Here is a 24,294-nt window from a genome sequence, read left to right on the forward strand (position 1 = left end):
TTGGTCAATGTCATCTGTCATTATAGTCCTGCTCTAAATATGTAATAGTAATATATCCAGGAAAATATCAAGAACTTATTTTTAAAAAAATGTGTTTTTAGATCTGGGATGTTTCATCTATGTATTTCCATGTATTTCATCTATGTATTTCCAGTAAAGTTAGTATCTGTTTTTAAAATAGTTTTCAAGTTCTTATCTGGTACCTAAATAATATAACAAATATAAGACATCTGAATATCAGTTATGTATTACATTAATATTACAATCATTTTTTTCCAAATCACTTTCTTATTTCCATATCAGTTTTGATGATGGTTTTCCATGCAGTATATTATCAGGCTGTCCTGATAATCCTTTGAGCTAACGTGGATTTGCTTCTGTTTCTATGAAACATTCGATTAGATTTATTTTAATATGTCACCAACAAATACTTCAGAGAAAGACATCTCATACATTTATTTAAATACTTCATCAAATAATGGCTCCAATTTGAAGAGGAACATATTCATATTATCAGTAATAAATATTAGTACAAAATACTATTGCTATTTTTCCTAACAACTTATTAGTTTAGATGATCATGTAAACCATGAATAGGTAATTAGTTTTCAGATATTTCCTGTAACCATTATGGAATGTGAGTGTTACAACCTACACCATTTTATGCATTTCTGATTTAGTTTATCAAGAATAGATTAAAGTCAAAATGACCATACTAAAATTCTAAGAATTATAAATAGATTAATAATATGTGGTATAAATTAGATTAAAGCAATGTTATAATTTATTATTACAGAACTGTTTTGTAATTATTTACTGCAATAAAGTAGGGTTTATTCAGAGGTGAATAAGAAATATAAAAACACAATAACAAAAAATTGCATCCTTGTTAAGTCTAGACTTGTAATTCCGTGATAAATTCATTTAATGTGGTATCAGTTTGGAAGAATAACCTTTAGTGTTATTTTATTTTAGTAATCCAGCACCACTGGATTATTAAGGTTTTGACATTTATTTCCTTTGTTCTTTGTATGCTACAAATTTTAATTCTGAAATAAGTCCTTTTCTACAAAAAACAATATCATTACATCAATTTGTTCCATGTACAGAGAAATAAATGCATAAGTCAGACTTGAGAAAGGGTCTGATTAAAAGTTAAAGCTATGTCATCACCCTTTCTAAAAACCTGTAATACTCTCTGCACAATTATTAGGCAAGTGAATATTTTGATCATCATTTTCATGCATATTTTCCACCTCCAAGCTGTATAAACTTGAATGCTTAGTGGATATAAGCATATCAGGTGATGCATATTTATGTAATGAGGGAGGGTGTGGCCTAAGGAGATCAACATCCTATATCAAGGTGTGCATAATTATTAGGCAGCTTCTTTTCCTCAGCCAAAATGGACCAAAAAAGAGATTTAACTACTATGAAAAGTCAAATATTGTAAAAAGTCTTTCAAAGAGATGCAGCACTCTTGAAATTGCTAAGATATTGGGGTGTGATCACGGAACCATCAAATGTTTTGTTGCAAATACAGGTAGTCCTTGAGTTATGAATGTAATGGAGCCTGCCCATTCCATTCATAACTCGAAAATTCATGAGAGTGAATCTCATACCTTGAACGCAAATCGCTCCCTGCTTTCACCCACTTCGCTAATAGAATGCATGGGCGAATGTGCAGTTCGTTAACCGCACATGAGGTATCTCAGGGTGGAGAAGGCCATGGAGGGCGTAGTGATGGAACAGGCCCCCAAGGCCTCCCCAACCCACTAAGATGCCTCATGCTTCCCCCTCCCTTCCTGCCGCACCGGACTCACCTTAAAAAGATCTGTCTCCTCTCTGCCATGGTTCCTGCTGCCACCCAGATCTGAGGCTGGGGGACACTTCTGCATGCCTCTGGAGGCTGGATCCGGGCATTGGAGGCCCGTTTCCAGGCCGCTGCCACCCAAATCTGAGGCTGGGGGATGCTTCCATGGCCTAAGGAGGCCTGATCCAGGCGTCGGAGGCCCTTTCCAGTCCGGGTGGCAGCGGTCTGGAAAAGGCCTCTGATGCCCAGATCGGGCCTCCGGAGAGCCACGGAAGTGTCCCCCAGCCTCAGATCCAGGCAGCAGCGGCCTGAAAAAGGCCTCCGACACCCAGATCTGACCTCCGGAAGCATGCAGAAGCATCCCCTAGCTTCGGTTGTCTTCTCTGTTGCAGAGAACAGAGGCCTAAAGTACCATGACATCATGTGAGATCAGTAGCATGAAATCTCATGCCACTGTTCTCATGTGATCTTGCATTACTTTAGGCCTCCATTCTCTGCGAACACACCAAAGGCCTGGAGCAGGGAAGAAAGCAAAGGATCTTGATCTTTGCAGGGTGAATATTGAATGTTTAGTGCCTAGGGAGACCCAGGGTGGGGGGAGGGAGGGAATAACCAGGGTGATGTTGCAGTGCCACTGCGGTCATTTGTAAGGGTGAATGACTGCTGTGTTGTGGCAACATTCATAATTTTGGGACCTGCTCATAAGCACTAGGGGGCACTTATCACGTAACTTTGAACATTCACTAAGGGAACTTTCGCAACTCAGGGATTACCTGTAGTCAACAGGGTTGCAAGAAATGGGTTGAGAAAAGAAGACTTACTTTAACTGCCAAAGATTTGAGAAGAATCAAATGTGAAGCTACCAGGAACTCATTATCCTCCAGTCCTGTCATATTCCAGAACTGCAACCTACCTAGACTGCCCAGAAGTACGTGTTCAGTGCTCAGACACATCAAGGTAAAAAGACTGAAACCCAACCACCACTGAACAAGACATATAAGTTGAAACAGCAAGACTGGGCCAAGAAATGTTTGAAGAGAGATTTTTTCAAAGATTTTATGGACTGAAGAGATGGGAGTGACTCTTGACAGACCGGATGGATGGGCCTATGACTGAATCAGTAACAGGAACAGAGTTCTATTTCGACTCAGATGCCAGCAAGGTGAAGATGGGGTACTGGTATGGGTTGGTATTATTAAAGATGAGTTAGTTGGACCTTTGGGGGTTGAAGATGGACTCAAAATCAGCTCCCAAACCTATTGCCAGTTTTTAGAAGACATTCAAGCAGTGGTACAGGAAAATCTACCTCTTTCAAGAAGACATGATTATTATGCAGGAGAGTGCTCCATCGCATGCATCGAAGTACTCCACTGGGTGGCTAGCCAGTAAGGCCTTAAAGCTGAAAGAATAATGGCATAACCCCCTTCCTCATGTGACCTAAATCCTATTTAGAATTGTGATCCCTTAAAGGGGAGATTTACAATACAACAATACAACTCTCTGACCAGTGTCTGGGAGGCTGTGGTTACTGCTGCACAAAATGTTGATCGTCAACTGACAGACTCCATCAATGGAAGGCTTATGACCGTTATTGAAAAGAAAGGTGGCTATATTGGTCACTGATTTTTTTTTGTTGAAATGTCAGAAATGTTTATTTGTACATTTTGAGTTGTTTGTTTAACAGATGCAAATAAATGAGATGGGCAAATTTTCATTTTTCATTTAGTTGCATAATAATTCTGCATACTAATAGTTGCCTAATAATTGTGCACACGTAGACTTTCTCTTAAGAAAGCCGAAACCTCACTTTTACTTTCTTAAATATTCAGGTTTGAGATTCATTAACATTTTGGATTGACTGAGAGCACTGTAGTTGTTCAATAAGAAAATTAATCCTCCAAAATACAACTTGCCTAATAATTGTGCCCACAGTGTATAAACATGTAAGTGTTTGACATAATTTCTGTTTCTAGTTACGTGAAGAGTTTGACCGTGGTGTGGATGTAGTATTGGATGAAGAACAAAGCATTCATGATGTAGCAGCTTTATTAAAGGAATTCCTTCGTGATATGCCTGACCCACTCCTGACCAGAGAGCTTTACACTCCTTTTATCAACACACTCTGTGAGCAGTCTGTCTGTATCTGTTTGTCTACCTATCTACCCACCTATCTACCTACCTAAATGGTTGATAAACTACAGTCCTTCTAAATCAAACTCAATTTAAGATTATGCTTATTTTTATTTAAACTTTGCATTTCATGCAGAAATGCAGATCATGGGCATGTTTCTGATTCCAGTGATTCATAATGTATGAGTGGTCACTTTTTTATATTTTGACATAGAGCAGGGGTGTCAAACTCAATTTCATTGAGGGCCGCATCAGCATTGCGGTTGCCCTCAGGGGGCCGGGTGGGTGTGGCCTACTGGGTGGGCGTGGCTAGAGTGGGTGTGACCTACTGGGTGGGCATGGCCAGCTCTACATCGTTCTCATCAAGGGTGCCTATGGGGGCCTGGGCAGGAGTGGGACAGATCTGAGGGTCTCTGGCAGAAGGAGGGTCTCTGGGCCAGGGCCAAGGCAGTGGGGGCCGTTCCCTCACTGTTTCCAGGATGGCTTCGTGGGCCACATGAAACCACTTCGCGGGCCGGATCTGGCCCCCGGGCCTTGTGTTTGACATGTCTGACATAGAGAAAATGTTAAACTGTCAACTTAAATTGCCTGATATGTCTCAGTGTATTGGTCTTTAAACTTAGATTGGGGATAAAATACTAGTTAAAATGGTTCATTCTAATAATCATCTTCATATTGTCTTGTAATGATTTAATGTATAGAATGCTAAAGAGGACTAGGCAATTCAAAATAGTCCACATGTATTGAACTATGAATCACAAATTTTGGTTATGATAATATTATGTACAACTCGGGTGAATCAGCACATCTCTCAAAATGCTATATATGATAGAGGTGTTTTTTTTAATGGAATCATGTCCAATTTTGGGAGACTGCCCAGACAAGTACCTGCAGTTTTCTTGGCAAGCTTTTTCAGAAGTGGTTTGCCATTGCCACATTCCTAGGGCTGAGAGAAAGTGGCTGGCACAAGGTATCACCCAGCTTGCATTGTGTCTAAAGTAGGACTAAAATGCATGGTTCCCAGTTTCTAGCCTGATGTCTTAACCACCACACCAATTGGCTCTTAGATTTTTCTACACACCCCCAAATATAATAACTTGAATGTTCTAAAACATTTAATTCTTCAGATGTTACATAGCTGTACTTAATCAATGAGATGCCTGAAAATATTAAAATGTATATAACATTGAATTAGCTGATAATAGTTACACAAAGTAGTGCAATTAATAAGTGTATTTTTTAAAAAAAATATTTTTCCTTTTTTAGTAATGGACCCTCATGAACAACTGAACACTCTACAACTTCTAATTTATGTTCTACCTCCCTGCAACTGCGACACCTTACATCGACTCCTTCAGTTCCTAGCTACTGTAGCCAACCATGCAGAAGACAGAAAAGATGAAGATAGCCAGGAAGTATGTTTATTTCACTTATTTTTATTGTGAAATTAGCACTGTAGTTCACCTTGAAGCAAAATGGATGGGAAACAAATGAAATGAAATGAAATAAATAAATAATATTGTCATAGTTCTGAGAGATGAAACCCATCAAAAGAACTTCAAGGCAAGAATTCTTCCTTAAAGAACATTTTATTCAGGAAACAAAGTATCAGCACTACATAGCTGAACCCAAAACTAAAATCCCTTCCCCCCAGATACAAAGTAACAAATTGCAATTCCCACCCCCAATAAGCAGTCATAAATCACGTTCTCCAATTAGCCTGAAACGCGGGGTTTCTCTCCAGCTCCTCAACCCTCCAAACCGTTATCAGTTCATCCTTGATTTCCTACAGAGCAGCATTATTTTTATGGCTAGCTGACCTCAAGCATTCATCCCAACCCTCCTCCTGCACCTGATTTCTAAATAGAAGAAAAAGCATGTTAAAAGCAAAGTGGAAATGGCTGCAATTTCTATCAGGGAAATTGCAATGTTTACAGCATTGACATCCGGCCCCCCTTTACAAAAAGGATAAATCCTGCAATTCAAACAAAATCATAGGTTAGGGGTTGCCTCTTGGTTTATTAGGGTGTTTATCATAGAATTTACTAATGAGCTGGTCAGCTTTTACATCACTAGATTTTACTCAAGTGGGTTCAGATAATGGATATCTTTTCCACTGTACTAAATACTATGACTTTCCCTTGAAAAGTCTAGAATCAAGAATACGCTTTACTACATAATGGGTCTGTCCAGCTACTACCAGAGGACCAGTTGCCTTCTTAGGGGTGGTTGTAAGGTAGAACCCTGAAAGGGTTTCAGTAGGCTACAATGGAACAAGGGGTGGACTTTCTCTAAGAGTCTGGGAAGCTTTAACTCTGCCATAACTGGGTTTATGATTCTTATGATAGGGAAGGGACTTAAACACTTCGGTCCCAACTTCTTACTAGGCAACTTGAGCCATAAATATTTTGTGGATAAGTAAACTTTTTCCCCAACCTGGAATGACCTTTGAGAGCCCTCTTTTTATCCGCTTGTTTTTTGTATGTCTTGGAGGCCTTCTTCAGAGCAAGTTTCATTTTTCCCCAAACTTCCTCCTACCCTTCACCCACTGGTCAAGCATTTGGGAAGTAGAGGGTCCTTGAGGATATTCAGGTTTTGGGTTAATGTCATGGTTCCGATAGATGAAACCCATCAAAAGAACTTCAAGGCAAGAATTCTTCCTTAAGGAACATTTTATTCAGGAAACAAAGTATCGGCACTACATAGCTGAATCCAAAACTAAAATCCCTTTCCCCGGATACAAAGTAACAAATTGCAATTCCCACCCCCAATAAGCAGTCATAAATCACGTTCTCCGATTAGCCTGAAACACGGGGTTTCTCTCCAGCTCCTCAGCCCTCCTAACCGTTATCAGTTCGTCCTTGATTTCCCAAAGAGCAGCATTATTATTATGGCTAGCTGAGCTCACGCATTCATCCCAACCCCCCCTTCTACACCTGATTTCTAAATAGAAGAAAGAGCATGTTAAAAGCAAAGCGGAAATGGCTGCAATTTCCATCATTTGTCAGAATGGGAAAATCCAATGTTTACAGCATTGACAAATATTTTGTTCAGCATTGTGATAAGGAATACAATCAATGAACCATCTTATGAAACAAACTTTGCATTATTTCTAAACAAGCTGTCATGGTTCCGATTAGGGAGACAGATCAAAGAACATTCAGGCATTGTTTTTCTAAAAAGTCTATAATAATGAGAACGAAGCATCGGCACTCATGGATGGATACCAGAATCTGTATTCTCCTTCCCTGAACATATCATATCATACACAATTCCATCCCTTAATTACAAGTCATAAATCACATTCTCCAATTAGTTTAACATGCGAAGTTTCATTTCCCTCCTGAAGGGCGCCATCCCTTATCTTATCAAAACATCCAGGTTAATATTCCCCCCACCTTCAGTGATTCAAAGCAAAACAGTTAAAGCAAAAGGCTGCCTCTTATATTGTCAGAGCAAAAACATCCAATGTTTGCAACATTGACACAAGCCATGATATTTTAGGTTTGAATCAGTATATTTGGTTTTATTAATTGTCACTTTAATAGACTTTACTATGTTTGTTCCATTCTCTTTTTCATTCATGCAAAGGGATTATTCTTGAATTCAGAAACTTTTAGAACTTGCAGGTTTCTTAGGAGAAATTCTACACACAACTTGGTGTGGCTGCTATTGATTCCCCTCCATGGAATGCTTTTATATATCACACAAAGTGACTTAGAAAAGGCAGGATCCTAGCCAGGTTAGCTAAAACAAAACTACCTACATAAAGCACTAGGAATCCATTGCTAGTTAAATAGTACAGCATTTTATTTCTTTTGTTTTTAGATCCCTGGGAACAAAATGACATCACTCAACCTAGCCACCATATTTGGACCTAATCTATTGCACAAGCAGAAGACAACAGACAAAGAATTTACTGTTCAAAGCACAGCACGTGCTGAGGAGAGTGCTGCCATTATTGCTGTTGTACAGAAGTTGATAGAAAACTATGAAAAGCTGTTTATGGTACGTGAAGATTTCCTCTCTTTTTGCATTTTTTTTATTGAAAAGTTTTACAATACATTTTATCTTTAACAATCCCCCCTCCCTCCACCCACCCCTCCCTATCCCTCCCCCCCATTCCCCCCTCCCCCCTCCCCCCGACTTCCCAGAGCTAAGTACAAGGTATAAAAACAAAGAACAATCATAAACATCCATATGCTAACAACAATAAACTATTAAGTCTATCGCACTCTAGCTCATATGAAATGACTACAAGCAATACTAATATTACATAAAAAAGGGGAAAAAAGAAAAAAAAGAAAAGAAAACTTATTCAAATGCTAGGTGAAACTTTTTAGTCCCATATTTGTTCTGGATATAATCAATCCACTTTTTCCACTCCATAATATAACATTCTTGCGAATGATCTTTCAAATAAGCCGAAATCTTTGCCATTTCCGCCAGGTCAGAAACTTTTAGAGTCCATTCTTCTATAGTCGGCAGTTCCTCCTTTTTCCAATATTGACCTATTAAGAGTCTTGCTGCTGTGATTAGATTTAACATCAACTTAATGTCCACAACAGTAGCATCTGTAATTATGCCCAATAAAAACAATTGCGGACAAAACTTTATCCTTTGCTTGAAGATCTTCTGCATATTCCACCAAATTTTTATCCAAAAAGCCTTAACCTTTTTGCAGGTCCACCATATATGAAAATACGTTGCATCTTCGCCACCACATCTCCAACATTTAGGTTGATAGTTCGGATACATACTTGCAAGCTTTTTAGGATCTAAATGCCATCTATAAAACATTTTATAAAAGTTCTCTCTTAGGTTTTGGGCTTGCGTAAATTTTACGTTCCTCACCCAGATCTTTTCCCACGTGTCCATTGTAATAACTTCTTGAATATTCTGAGCCCATTTTATCATACAGTCTTTAACAAGTTCTGTTTCTGAGTCAATATCTATCAATGCAAGATAAATCCGTTTGATATGTGCTGGACCCTGGTTTCTAATTTGCTTTACCAAATTTTCATCAGTCATTGAGAAACCAATTTTCTGGTCTTCTTTCCACCTGGCACGTAATTGACCATATTGAAACCAAGTTTGAACGATCTTCTCATCTCGCAAAAGATTGTACGGCTTCAAACACCAGACATTCCTCTCCAAGCTTAAGATCTCCTTGTACGTAGTCACATCATGTTTGAAGCCAACATTTATGTTTTCTATTGCATGTTTCGGGATTGCCCACAATGGTATCTTGTAGTCTAACTTATGTCTATACTTCTTCCAAACTCTCAACAATGCCTGTCTTAAAATATGCACTTTAAACACATTATCTACCTTCTTATCATACAACAAGTATGCATGCCAGCCAAATAACAAGTCGTGGCCCTCAAGATTTAATAATCTCCCTTGTGTCAAATTAATCCAATCACTTATTCCTGACAACGCAGCAGCTTCATAATATAATTTAAGATTGGGCATTTTAAGACCACCTCTTTCACGCGTATCCTGCATAATCTTAAGTTTAACTCGTGGCCTTTTCCCTGCCCACACAAATTTATTGATACCCCGTTGCCATTCTTCCAGATTAGAGTCTTTTTTAAGAATCGGTATCATTTGGAATAAAAATAAAAATTTAGGCAGGACATTCATTTTCACTGCTGCAATTCTTCTCAGTAAAGACAATTGCAATTTTTCCCAGCTCTCCAATTCTTTTTGAATTTTTCCCCATAACTTTTCATAATTATTTTTATATAACTTTGCATTTGAGGGTGACAAATACACCCCCAAATATTTAACCCTTTTAACAATCTCAAATCCAGTTAATCCTTCTAAAAGGGCATTTTGCGATACTGTCATGTTTTTGGCTAAATTTTTTGTTTTTTGTACATTAACCTTAAATCCAGAAACCTTCCCATATTGCATTATTATCTCCATCAGGTCCACAACAGAGTTTTCTGGCTGGGTCACCGTAACAACCAGATCGTCTGCAAACGCCCTCAATCTATAATCCTGATCTCTAATTTGAATACCCTTAATTTTTTCCGAATTCCGTATTTTTATCAATAATATCTCCAATGTTAAAACAAATAATAGAGGTGATAATGGACACCCTTGTCTTGTGCCCTTCTCAATATTGCATACTTCAGTCAGGCTATTATTTACTATTATTCGGGCAGTTTGCTTTTGATATAATGCCCTAATTGGTTGTAAAAATTTATCCCCAAAATTCATTTTATCTAGAACTTTCATCAGAAATTGCCAATCCAGTTGATCAAAAGCTTTTTCAGCATCTAGAAAGATTAACGCCGCAGGGATCTGGTTGTTCCTTTCCAAAAACTCCACCAAATCAACTATATGCCTCACATTATTTTTCATTTGTCTACCACTAATAAACCCAGTTTGATCCCCATGAATCATCTGTTGCAAAACCCTCATCAATCTATTAGCTAAAACCTTAGCAAATATTTTGTAGTCTGTATTCAAAAGTGATATTGGTCTGTAGTTTCTTACTTGAGTAACATCCTGATCTTCCTTCGGAATCAGGGAAATAAAAGCAGTTCTCCAAGACGGAGGCACCCTTCCTCCCCTCTGAATTGTCTGAAACAATTCCCTTAATGGCTTTATCAGCTCCAATTGTAGATTTTTGTAATAGACCGCAGTCAGTCCATCCGTGCCTGGCACTTTGTCCACCTTCAATTGCTTAATTGCTAAAAGAATTTCTTCTTCTGTTATCAATTGATTAATCTCTTCCTTTTGTTCTTGTGTAAGAGCCGGGATGCTAGCATTCTTCAAATATACATCAATATCTGTTTCATTAATCTTATCCTTAACATACAATTTGGAATAAAAGTCCACAAAGGCTTCCTTAATAAGATCCTGTTGAAACACAACCTTGCCTTTATGTTCAATTTTATCTATGTTAGAAGCCCTTTGTTTTTTCCTTAACCTGTAAGCTAACCACCTACCTGGTTTATTGGCATTGCAAAAAGTATTATGCCTAGCAAACCGTAAGTTAGTTGCCACCTGATCAGCCATCAACTTATCAAATTGTCCTCATAGCAAATTAATAACCTCTTTAATCTTCTCATCCGATGGGTTCAAAGTTAGGGCCTTTTCTTTTTCCCTAATTTCATTCTCCAGTTCTTTCCTCCTAACTTCCAAATTACGTCTGTATTTATTATTCATATATATTAACACCCCTCTCATATAGGCTTTGCTAGCATCCCAAACCATGTCCATAGAAGTATCCTTGTTCATATTAATTTCAAAAAAGTCCTTCATCTGCTTTTTGCATTCTTCCACATTTCTCTGATTTCTAAACAAATTCTCATTTACGCGCCAGGAGCACCTATCTCTATTGTCCTTGTTGATCTCTAACCAGACTGGACTATGGTCAGATATAGTTCTTGCGCAAATCTTTATCTTCTTAATCCTAGAAAAAAATCATTAGTCAATAATATAAAATCAATCCTAGAAAAAGATTGGTGTCTATCAGAAAAAAAAGTATAATCCTTTTCATGTAAATGTGTTTCTCGCCAAATGTCTCACAATTCCAGATCATCCTTCATTTCAAAAAAAGATTTAGGCAATCTAACATGACTCGGGGCATGTTTAAAAAAACCAGATTTGTCCAGCTGTACATCCAAGACACCATTCCAATCTCCCATAAAAATAAAAGATTTATAATCCAACTGGGTAATCTTTCTATGTAGTGAACTATAAAAGTCAGCTTGTTGTTGATTAGGAGCATACAGTCCAACTAAAAGCGTTTTTTTGTCTTCTAACAGCAAATCTATCATAACATATCTTCCTTGTTTATCTACTTCAATTAGTTCCGCTGTCAGAGTATTCTTAACATAAATAACCACTCCATTTTTCTTATTCATTGCAGAAGCAATAAATTGCATACCCAACCTTGAATTCAACAAGTACTTTTGGTCCATAACCCTAATATGTGTTTCTTGCAAGCAGATAACGTCAGTCTTAAATTGTTTTAAATATTGAAAAACTTTCTTTCTCTTCTGTGGTGAGTTTAATCCATTAACATTCCAGGTTAGGAACTTAGTCGCCATTCTTGGCATCCCGAAGCTTCTGGAGCACGTCTGCCAGGACCCCTTTAACTTCCTTAGGCCGCGCCCCTCCCACAGCTTCGCTATAAGTACGCTTTGGAGGTTCCATAACTTTCTGCTGATCTTGCTCTTGCTCTTGTCTCACTCGTCTTAAGGCGGCACGCGTCATCCTCTGCTCTCTAGCAGCTGCCGATGAAACTGTAATTTGATCCCCTCCAGTACCATTCTCCTCTGTCTGTATTCCTTCAGCATCTTGAGGCTTTCCCTTGCCATTTCCCTTTACAGATTCCAAAAGTGGTGGAGGGGTTACTTTTAAAACTTTACTGTAAAAATCACGTGCCTGAGTCACTGTGACCAAACGGTGTCTCTTGCCTTCATGCATCACCACCATGCCCACTGGAATCTCCCATCTAAACTTGATGTCACATTTCTTAAGTTCCTGTGCCAAAAAGGCAAAATCTTTCCTTCTCCTTAAAATTTTTGGAGGAATCTCTTTTAAAACCAAAACTTCTTGCTCAGCAACCACAAGCTTAGTATCATAAGCAACTTGAATAACTTCATCCCTAATTGCTCTCTTTGTAAAATAAACCACCACATCTCTAGGTAACTTCCTCTGCCTTGCAATCCATGAGTTCACACGAAAGATTTTGTCTATACTTCCCTCAATTTCAGCTGCTGACTGACCCAGTATCGCTTCCAAAGCCTCAGAGACCAACTGCTTTAAATCTTCTTTAGGATTCTCTTTTAAGCCTCTGATTCTGATAGCAAACTCCATCTGATGGTACTGGACGAGGGTCAAGTCTCCATCCATTTTATCCATTGTATTTTCATTCTCTAATACTTTTGCTTCTAATATGGAATTATTTTGACTAAGATCCTCCATTTTTTCATCCAAACATTGAACACATACGGCCACACCTTCAATTGCAGGCAAGATGTCTGCCCTCATTGCTCTAAACTTCTCTTCCATCTTCTCCTCCAGTTTCTCCTCCAGCTTTTCCATCTTTTCATCCATCATATCTGACATTAATTGTGAATGCTTTTCAAAGGCATCCTGTAAATCCTTAAGCGTCAATGCCAGAGCAGGTGCAGGAGGAAGCAAAGCTTGCAACGAGGTCTGTTGCACCGGGGAAGCCCCTGCACTCCGGAGAACTTTAGAAGTTTTAGTCGCCATCTTCCCCCACTTTCACTTACTGCGCACTTTCACTTTTAAAAGCCATAAAGTCCATTGAACTAGAGAGTAAAAGTCCACTTCACCTTGACCTCCTGTACCGCTCTGCCTGCGTCTTCACACTCGAGAGTCTTTCCTTCTGGCAGGGGTGGTTGCTAACGCTTGGTTCTGCTCCAAAAAACATGGAGCAGAGGCGCTGCACAGCCCGGAGCAAACCCAGGCTTCAGGGGGGCTCGATCCTTCAGCCGCCCAAACCTAAAGCTCAGGCGGCCCCGGAGAGCTCAACCCCTACCTGGGGCCTCACCCCCTTCTCTTCTCCCGGGGAGGGGGCCTCCGAATCACCAAAACAGCTGATCGGCACTGTTTTCAGCAATTCAACAAAGCCGCGGAGCGGACAGCCCGAAGATGGCTGTCTTCAGCGTCGTGTTGCCACCGGAAGTCTCTTTTTGCATTTAACAGAAGTTTTTGTAGAATAATTTTTAGTTTAGTCTTTACTTTTTAAAACTGGACACTATGCAATAGTGTCTTTTAAACATGTTTTAACACTTAAAAATATTCACTCATGAGATGTCTGTACAATAAATAAATAAAATAGGACCATAATAAACAGAAATTAAAATTTGGCATGGTGAAATACTGGTAGCATAACAAATGATGGTAAAGTAAGGCCATTGGCTATTTTGCCATGTGGAAACATAGTTCTTAAAATTTAAAGAAAAAGGAAAGTACATACGAATTTATTTCTTTATTCCTATTTCTTCAAATAACTTCTATGATAAGGCTAATTATATGTTTATTTGAATGAATGAACGAACCTTTATTATCTTTTTTTATTGAAAAGTTTTAAAATACATTTTAAAAAACATAAACTCCCTCCCTCCCCCTCCCCCCCACTTCCCCTCCCTTCCCCTCCGCCCCCCCCAACTTCCCAGAGCTGAATACAGGGTATAAACTTTAACCAGCTTAAGCTAAAATATGCTAACCAACTAAAAAAAGACACTTTAGATTCTATCGCATTTTAACTCCTCTTAACATAACTAAATAACTAAATAATAATAACTAATTAATAATACATCATATAATACTAATACTTATTCATATACTAAATGAAACTTTCTAGTCCAATATTTATTCTGAATATAATCGATCCATCTTCTCCATTCCAAAATATATCTCTGTTGCGACTGTTCTTTCAAATATGCTGAAATCTTTGCCATTTCCGCCAGGTTTGAAACTTTTAAAGTCCACTCTTCTATAGTAAGCAGTTCCTCCTTCCAATATTGCGCTACCAAGAGTCTTGCTGCCGTAATTAAATTTAACATCAATTTACTATCTATAACAGTACAATCTGTAGTAATACCCAACAGAAATAACTGTGGAGAAAACCTTATCTTTTTCTTAAATATCTTCTGCATATTCCACCAAATTTTAATCCAAAAAGCTTTAACTTTTTTACAAGTTCACCATATATGATAATAGGTTGCATCATCACAACCACACCTCCAACATTTAGGCTGATAATTCGGATACATACATGCTAATTTTTTGGGATCTAAATGCCATCTATAAAACATCTTATAAAAATTCTCTCTTAAATTTTCTGCCTGTGTAAATTTCACATTTCTGACCCATATCTTTCCCCAGATATCCATCGCTATGGGCTCCTGAAAATTCTGGGCCCATTTTATCATGCAATCTTTAACAAGTTCCATTTCTGAATCTATTTCTATCAGTGCATTATATATCCTCCTTATATGCGCTGGACTTTGATCTCTTATTTCTTTAACCAAATTTTCATCAGTTGTCAAAATACCAACTTTCTGATCCTCCTTCCATCTAGCTTTTAACTGACCATACTGGAACCAAGTCCGCACTATCCTTTCTTCTTTTAAAATATTGAATGGCTTTAATTGCCATACATTCCTTTCCATTCTAAGAATATCATTATATGTAGTCACATCTTGTTTGAATCCCACACTTATATTTTCTATTGCATGTTTAGGTATTGCCCAAATTGGTATTTTATAATTTAGCTTATGTCAATATTTTTTCCAAACTCGCAACAGAGCATACCTTAATATATGTGTCTTAAAAATATTATCCACCTTCTTATCATACAATAAATATGCGTGCCAACCAAATAATAAATCAAATCCCTCAATATTCAGTAATCTCCCTTGTGTTAGGTTAAACCAATCACTAATTAATGATAAAGCCCGCAGCCTCATAATATAATTTAAAATTGGGCATTTTAAGACCACCTCTTTCACGTACATCTTGCATTATCTTAAATTTTACTCTTGGTCTTTTCCCTGCCCAAACAAATTTATTAATACCTTTCTGCCATTCTTCCAAATCTGAATCTTTTTTGAATATAGGTATCATTTGAAACAAAAATAAAAATTTTGGTAAAACATTCATTTTCACTGCTGCGATTCTTCCCAATAAAGACAATTGTAATTTTTTCCAACTATCTAACTCTTTTTGTATTTTTAACCATAACAATTCATAATTATTTTTATATAATTTTGCATTTGAAACTGAAAGATATACCCCCAAATATTTAATCTTTTTAACTATTTCAAATCCTGTTAATTTTTCTAAGACTACCTTTTGTTTCGTGGTCATATTTTTAAGCAATATTTTAGTTTTTTTGATCTTCTTAACCCTAGAAAAAAAATCTTTAGTAGTTAATACAAAATCAATCCTAGAAAAGGATTGATGTCGATCAGAAAAAAAGGTAAAATCTTTTTCTTCCAGATTTCGTTCTCTCCAAACGTCTCTCAATTCCAAATCATCTTTCATCTCAAAAAAAGATTTAGGCAATCTGGCATGATTCGGAGTACCTTTAAAAAGACCTTTTTTGTCTTTCTGTGCGTCCAGGACTCCATTCCAATCTCCCATCAAAATACACAATTTATAATCCCATTGAATTATTTTATTATGTAAAAAGTTATAAAATTCTCCTTGTTGTTGATTAGGTGCATATAGTTCAACTAAAAGTATTTTGCCTTCTATTAAAAGTTCAATTATAACATATCTTGCTTGTTTATCAGCTTCAATTAAATTGGCTGTTAAATTCTTCTTTACATAAATAACTACTCCATTTTTCTTATCTAAAGCAGATGCGCTAAACTGTACACCCAGTCTGGAATGTATCAAATATTTTTGGTATGATACATGAATGTGCGTTTCCTGTAAGCACACAGCATCATTTTTAAATTGTTTCAAATACTGAAATACTTTCCTTCTCTTTTGCGGGGAGTTTAAGCCATTAACATTCCAGGTTAGAAACTTTGTCGCCATCTTTTGCGACCTGAAGCTTTCGGAGCGCGTCTTGCAAAACCACAAGCACCTGCTGCCTCTTCGGTCTCGCTCCTCCCACTGCTTCACTATAAGTAGATTCTTGAGATACAATTGTGGATTTATGTTCTTCTTGTTCTTGTCTTATTCATCTGGTTGCAGCCTGCGTCGTTCTTTGTTCCTTAACCTCTTCTAACGATGCCTGGGGCTGCACAGTTTCTGAAGTTTGCTGAAGTTCTTTAACCATCCGCGAGGTGACTTCTTCATCTCCCTGTGTACTCTCCATTTGTGTCTGTCACCCTCCATCTTCCTTCCTTCCTTTAAATTCTGGGGATGGCGGAGAACCTGCTTTCAATATATTAGAATAAAAGTCTCGTGCCTTCAAAACTGTGTTGAGATGGTATCTCGTGCCTAAATAATTCACCACCAAACCTAATGGTATCTCCCATCTGAACTGAAGCTGACGTTTCTTTAATTCATCTGCCAAAAAAGTAAATTCTTTCCTTCTCATTAAAATTCTCAGTGGAATTTCTTTCAAAATTAAAACTTCTTGATCAGCAACTTTAAATCTATTGTGATAAAAAGCTTGGATAATCACATTTCTGATCGATCTCTTTGTAAAATAAACAACCACATCTCTAGGTAGTTTCCTTTGCCTGGCAATCTAAGAGTTAACACGAAATATTTTATCTATATCCCTTATAATTTCTTCCGCTTGACAGCCCAAAATCGGTTCCAGGGCTTCTGTCAGTAACACTTTCAAGTTTTCCTTTGGATCCTCTTTCAATTCTCTTATCCTCAAAGCAAACTCCATTTCTCTATATTGTATCATAACCACCTCATCCTCAGTCTTATCTATTTTATTCTCAGCTTCTGACATTTTAGCATCCAATCTCAAATTATTTTGATACACCTCTTCCACACGTTCATCCAAATGCTCAATGCAAACTGCCAGCTCCTGAAAGGCCACTAAAATGTCCTCTCGTATTTCTTTATTCTTCTCATTAATAAGTTCAGATATTTGCTGAGATTGATTTTTTAAAGCATCTTGTAAATCTTTTAATGTTAATGCAGGTGCAGGTACCGCAGGGGGTGGCATCAGTGCCTGTAATGAAGAATGTTGAACTGGTGATGCACCAGTACTTTTAGGAGCAGAAGCTTTAGCCGATTTAGAGGCCATTTTAACACCCAATTAATCTTCGTTGCGCACTTTCACTTTTCCACTCAGCTTGCAACTTTGTTTCTCCCCTATTAATTATACAAATCCTTAGGTTCACTTTTAAACCAATTTCAAATATTTTGCACAGAGTGACTTTAAAAAAACCGATTTCTTCCTTCTCAGTCTTTATATTTTATAATATATTCCTTGTCCTTTTATTTTTCACTAACAATTCACTCCTGCGCCATCTTTCTTCCTTTCTTTTAGTATAAACTGGAGTTAAAGATCATATACTTGCTGTTTCAAAATTCTCCTGCACAGCTCTGCCTGCATCCAAGTAATCCAAAATACAATATTGATTGCAGGGATGGTTGCAGCATCCTGCTCTGTTCCAAAGCCTTGGAACAGAGGAGTCCCCGAGTCCGGAGCTAATTCAGGCTGCAGGGGGGCTCTCACCCTTCAACCCCCAGAATAACAATTATAGGGGTCTAGGGGAGCTCTACCCCTACCTGAATGCTCCCCCTCCCCTCTTTTCCCGAGGGGGGTTTCCGAACCGCAAAACAGCTGATTGTCACTGTTTTCGTGGTTCAACGGAGAACAATGGGGTGATGGTCAAAGCGGCCACCATCGACGGAGCCTTGCCACCCAGAAGTTCAATGAACCTTTATTATCAAAGTACAACATGTGTACAGTGAGATTGGCTGAGCCTCCCTTTGTGCCCCTCCACATCTCACAATGACAACGAACCCACCATTTTGTTACATCATGTGAGCTAATTGCAAAACACACCGGTCTCACATGCTCAGCTATAGTTTCTGTGTTAATTAAAATGTCATCTAAATACACTAGCACCCCTTTGTACAGGTGCTTGTGTAGGACTTCATTGATAAGTTGCATGAAAACAGCAGGGAGCCTAGGAGGCCAAATGGGAGGGCTTTAAATGTTTTGAGAACGCTGAGGTGCTAGGCAGATAACAGGTCACTCTGAGGGCATGACAGCCTTGGAACCAGGCTAGAACCGGCCAGGAGGGAGTCTGCTTCGTCTCCAAAGAGAATCCCCCTCCCTAATTTCCAAGTGTTACAGCAAAGTGAAAGCATCCCAAATATGCCAACGTCCCCCCTCCAACAGAATGGCAGAACATGAAGGTGGACCTGATAGTAGCTCTCTGAAAGGCAAGCTAAATGGCTTGTATTATGAAAAGCTTATTTTATAAACAAAATATGATAAAAGATAATAGAAGCTATATTTAAAGAAAGGTGGTGTTTTGTATGTTATTTAACTGGAATAAATTGTTTTATATTTGTGATTATATTCAGATTGATATTGTGATTATATTCATATTTAAAAGATGTATAATTTTGCTATTCATTCTTTTGATGTTTTATTAATGTATAGGTCCCAGCTGACCTTCAAAATGAAGTTCTAATTAGTCTGCTTGAGACTGATCCAGATGTTGTAGACTATTTGCTGAGAAGGAAAGCTTCCCAGTCATTGTGAGTAATTTGTTAATTTTATTTTATTTCCCTCCATTGGGATAATATTATCATAATTTATCATAATTGTCCAAAGGCTTCCTATTTCACAACCCTTGGCATATTTATTTAAATAATAACTATGAATAATGTTAACCATTATGAAATTAAATTATGTACCTCTTTTATAAAATGTTAGTAAAACCCTAATACCTTTAGAATAATTTTTTACTGTTTTTTATATGACTATCTTAATTTTCAAGCCTATTTTAATAAAATAAACTTTAGTTAAATGTCTGAGATTATCCAAGGCCTTTAGTGCTCCATCTGCACTAAAACCTGGGTCCATACATCATGGCAAAAGTGCAAATATGTCTGCACTTAGAACTTTCTGGGCTGATGGCATACCTAACATTTACATTGTAATAAAATTTTAAATAAACTATTAAACAGAAGGTTAGCATGTTACTAAGAATTGAACTCAAGAATTTATTTCTAAAAATGTTTCTGGGTCCCATAAAGAACAAAGAAGCATTTTAGTCACTAAAATGATAGCACAGTGCTTTGTTGGGATGTGTGCCTATCTGCCTAGAAAAAAGACCAACTCACGCTGAGACAGTAGACTACATCCTGGAAAGCTGTGTGAAGTGACACCTTAACAGTGTGACTTTCAGTCAATGTTTTGTATTTGGTCCTGCCCATTGATAATATGCCGTTTGTGAAAGTGCTTCTAAATGCTTTTACAATTCAGAATGAACCCAACACTTGGGAATCTCTGTTAATTAACTTAAGCTCTGTTCTTCTACCTTTTATAGCTGTGAGGTTATAGAAATTCCAGTGGATGAGATCTTTGCTCTTGCTCAAAAAATATCTCTTTAACAGTTGATTCCTATTCAAACAAAAATTATCAGCAAGGCTATGGTCTTCCCAGTTGCAATATATGGCAGTGAAAGCTGGACCATAAGAAAGGCTGAGCGCCAAAGAATTGAAGCCTTTGAACTATGGTGCTGGAGAAGACTCCTGCGAGTTCCTTCGACTGCGAGGCATTCAAACCGGTCAGTCCTAGAGGAGATCAACCCTGACTGCTCTTTAGAAGGCCAGATCCTGAAGCTAAAACTCAAATACTTTGGCCACCTAATGAGAAGGAAGGACTCACTGGAGAAGAGCCTAATGCTGGGAAAGATTGAGGGCAATAGAAGAAGGGGAAGACAGAGAATGAGGTGGCTGGATTGAGTCACTGAAGCATTAGGTGTGAGCTTAAATGGACTCCAGAAGATGGTAGAGGACAGGAAGGCCTGGAGGAACATTGTCCATAGGGTCGCGATGGGTTGGACACGACTTCGCAACTAACAACAACAACATTGCTTAGTTTAAGAATGTTTAATATTTACAACTGCTCAAATCTGTATAGACCCTAACCAAATAGCCAAGTCAAGTAGATAATAGCACCTTTGATGTCTTATACAGCCATCTGATACTGGGAATAATGTCCTTATTTTCCATGTTGAATTTGCCTTAGTACAAAAAAATATGTGCACCATGGCTGCTTTGTATGCATATTATCTTATTCTACTTTGGAAATGAAGGAAGATACATTACTTCCTTAAGCCCTGATCCCTTATTTATTCCTAAGTCATCATTTAAATCTCCTGAGAAGAAATATATCTTTTCAACATTTTCCAGTAAATCATTGGGAACAGTTTGTTGTAATTCACAGTTGATAGGACCAGTAATTGTGCTACTTGTTTCAACAAGAGTATTCAGTGTTTGAAAATGACAGAATTGTCACTGTAGTTTTGTTCTCCTCTTAGATGCCTAATTAATATTGAAGTGCCCAGGAATCATTTTTATATGTTTTGATACTAACATGTTTCCAGCTGTAACTGCGAAGTCATGGGAAAGAATTTGGCTAGAAGCTTAGAGGGACAATTTATTCATCATGAAAAGAAAATGACACTCATAGGACACATCATTTTTTCTGTGTCAATCTGGAGAGACGACTACATATTTACTGGGCTATTTTTCCTGATAAGCTGGAACCAAAAAGTGAGATACACATGTCTTGGGACCATCTTAATATTCTTGATAATGGATTTCAAATCTTGACATGAAAAACTATAACTCTACAGTGAGAAGTGAGCACATGTCCGTCAGTAATTGGTCATATAACATAGTTCAGTTGCTACTTGTAAAAATGGGCATAGTGATTTTCTATGTAGACTTTTCTCTTGATCAAAACATTTTTTGCATCTACTTTTTCTAATAACTTCACTGTTTTTCTATTTAACTGGAAGACTATCTGCTCAGTCACAATGAAACAGTACAATGTTATATAACACTGTTTGCTAATAACAGTACAGTGCACACAGCCTATTTGTAGAGTCTTCTTATCCTTTCTAATATGGCTGGATTTGTCAGGATGAAATTTATCCCTAACTCCATAATAATCTAAAACTAAACCATCATTTGAAAATGAAATCAAGATTCTTGCTGTGAAGGATTTCTTGTTAAATACTAAATAGAACATGGAATGGCCATTTTAAATTCTTAGGGAATATTTTTGATAAAAAATATTTTTTGAGGGAAAAAAAACCAAAATGTTCAACTTTTATTCAAGGTAAGGTATAATTTGACAGCTTTTATAAAGTTTTCTTTTATTAAAAGTAGCATTTAAATGGACTGTCCTTTGTTCTATCGTCATTGTTTCTTGCAGTTGCCTTTTTTCATTATATTTCCTAAATTCATTATATTGTACTCAATAATGTACAAAACACTTCCTGTGTTATATTCAGACTTACATGTTCTTAAAGCTTTCTTTTTTTAATTAGAATCTTGGATATAGTTGTCTTGAATATAATGTAACAGTAATTTCACCTACATTGTGTTGAATCCCATCCTATAATTGTTCGCTATTCAGGCAGTTATTTTCTGTAATTTTTAGTTTTATTCTATCCACATATTACTGAAATACTCTGCTTTACATGGGCTACATTTTATTAACTCCTATTTATGTTTCATTTTATCAGAAGCCCTGAAATGCTTCAGTCTGAAAGGTCATTCTCCATAGAAGGTAGACATTCATCCATAGACTCAAACAGAACTTCAAGTGGCGATATATCACCATATGACAACAACTCTCCAGTGCTATCTGAAAGATCTCTTTTGGCAATGCAAGAAGATATGTCCCTCACTTCTGAGAAGTTAAATAAAGTACCAGAACAGAGCACATTAGGTAGCAATTTTCAGCCAAAATCAAAAGAGAATTCGTTTGGTAGGATCAGCATATACCATAGCTATGAGTATATATTAGTTCTAATATCATTGTGAATATTCTTTTATAGTAAAAACTATTTTTATTTTAAACATAATTTTTCTTAGTGAATTGATTTCCTTAACAGAATAGAGTCAGACTGCTAGGGTTAGACAGATACAGTTTATCAAATTTAAATTTCAGTTCCTAACAGCAAATTTCTGATTTTAATTTAAAGATTGTCTAAGAAAACATTCTTTGAAAATGTTTGATAAGATTTTATAAATATCCAACAATATATCCAGGTGAAAAGATTTTGTTGCAATTGAAAAGGGTCTTTATACATAATGCTCTTCAATTATACTAAAAAGATTCAGAATTCAGTAATTCAGAATAGCAGAGTTTGTACATCAATTCAGATGTACAAAATCAACCTGCTAATACAAAATACATTCCATGGACTTTTAAACTAGAATTATAATGGCATAATTATGCCTGTGGTTAAGTCATAGGTTTAGTGTTCTAGTATATGAACATCTCCATATTTAACCTGGTTAATATCAGTGCAGAAATATAAAACATTTAAAAAATGAAATCAATTCTAATTCTTTGCTAATATTTTGAATTACAGGTATTGTACATTTTTCTTGAATCTTGAATTTTATCTTTGAACTTTTGAAAATCACATCTTTCATTTTTCAGTTGAAGAATGTTTGTGCCAGAAACAATGACAGTATGAAAACTTTTGTGAACCTAAAGAAAATTATTTTGCTTAAAAGGGGGTCCCAATATTTCACTGATTGGTTAAAAATTGGGAAAGGAGTCTGGCAAAGCTGTATACTGTCGCCCTGCCTATTTAACTTATATGCAGAGCACATCATGAGAAAGGCAGGGCTACATGAATCAAAAGTTGGAATTAAGATTGCCAAGAGAAATAACAACCTAAGATATGCAAATGATACCACTCTAATGGCAGAAAGTGAAGAGGAACTAAAGAGCCTCTTGATGGAGAGTGCAAAAGTTGGCTTGAAACTCAACATTAAGAAAACCAAGACCATGGCATCCGGCCCTCTCAATTCTTGGCAAATAGATGGGGAAGAAATGGAGGTAGTGACAGATTTTATTTTCCTGGTCTCCAAGATCACCGCAGATGGGGACTGCAGCCAAGAAATAGAAAGAGGCTTGCTCCTGGGGAGGAAAGCTATGGCAAATCTAGACAGCATACTAAAAAGCAGAGACATCACCCTGCCAACAAAAGTGCATATTGTCAAAGCCATGGTTTTCCCAGTTGCAATGTATGTCCGTGAAAGTTGGACCATAAGAAAGGCTGAGCGCCAAAGAATTGAGGCCTTTGAACTATGGTGCTGGAGAAGACTCCTGCGAGTCCCTTGGACTGCAAGGCGTTCAAACCGGTCAGTCGTAGAGGAAATCAACCCTGACTGCACTTTATAAGGCCAGATCCTGAAGTTGAAACTCAAATACTTTGGCCACCTAATGAGAAGGAAGAACTCACTGGAGAAGAGCCTGGGAAAGATTGAGGGCAATAGAAGAAGGGGATGACAGAGAATGAGGTGGCTGGATGGAGTCACTGAAGCAGTAGGCGTGAGCTTAAGTGGACTCCAGAAGATGATAGAGGACAGGAAGGCCTGGAGGAATGTTGTCCATGGGGTTATGATGGGTTGTACATGACTGCAACTAACAACAACAACAATATTTCATGCTCCTTTTCATCTGAGAATTTCACTGAGTCATTCACTTGGGGATCTATTGCCCATATTGTAAATAAATCCATTGAGGTAGCAAAAGCTCTTGACATCAGATTAAAACATTATTTAGATCCTAGCTGTTGTTTCTGTTCTTTGGTTATGACCCACTAAGATTTTAGCTTGATATCAAGAGTTTTGGCTACCTCTGGCTGCCTTGCTTTCTT

The 24,294-nt window shown here is 37.4% G+C and overlaps 1 protein-coding gene across 1 annotated transcript in view; it reads left to right on the forward strand.

Annotated features, from left to right (window-relative positions):
- ARHGAP6 (Rho GTPase activating protein 6) overlaps positions 1 to 24,294 on the forward strand; it is a 124,546-nt gene that overhangs the window by 94,012 nt on the left and 6,240 nt on the right. Inside the window, exons 6-10 of the mRNA XM_081327452.1 lie at positions 3,787 to 3,937; positions 5,210 to 5,358; positions 7,772 to 7,951; positions 19,038 to 19,135; positions 22,141 to 22,385. Coding sequence (XP_081183578.1) covers positions 3,787 to 3,937; positions 5,210 to 5,358; positions 7,772 to 7,951; positions 19,038 to 19,135; positions 22,141 to 22,385 — 823 coding nt within the window. The remainder of the gene's footprint in view (positions 1 to 3,786; positions 3,938 to 5,209; positions 5,359 to 7,771; positions 7,952 to 19,037; positions 19,136 to 22,140; positions 22,386 to 24,294) is intronic.

This window comes from Vipera berus, assembly GCF_964194415.1.
Source record: "Vipera berus genome assembly, chromosome: 4".
Taxonomy (NCBI): Eukaryota; Metazoa; Chordata; class Lepidosauria; order Squamata; family Viperidae; genus Vipera; species Vipera berus.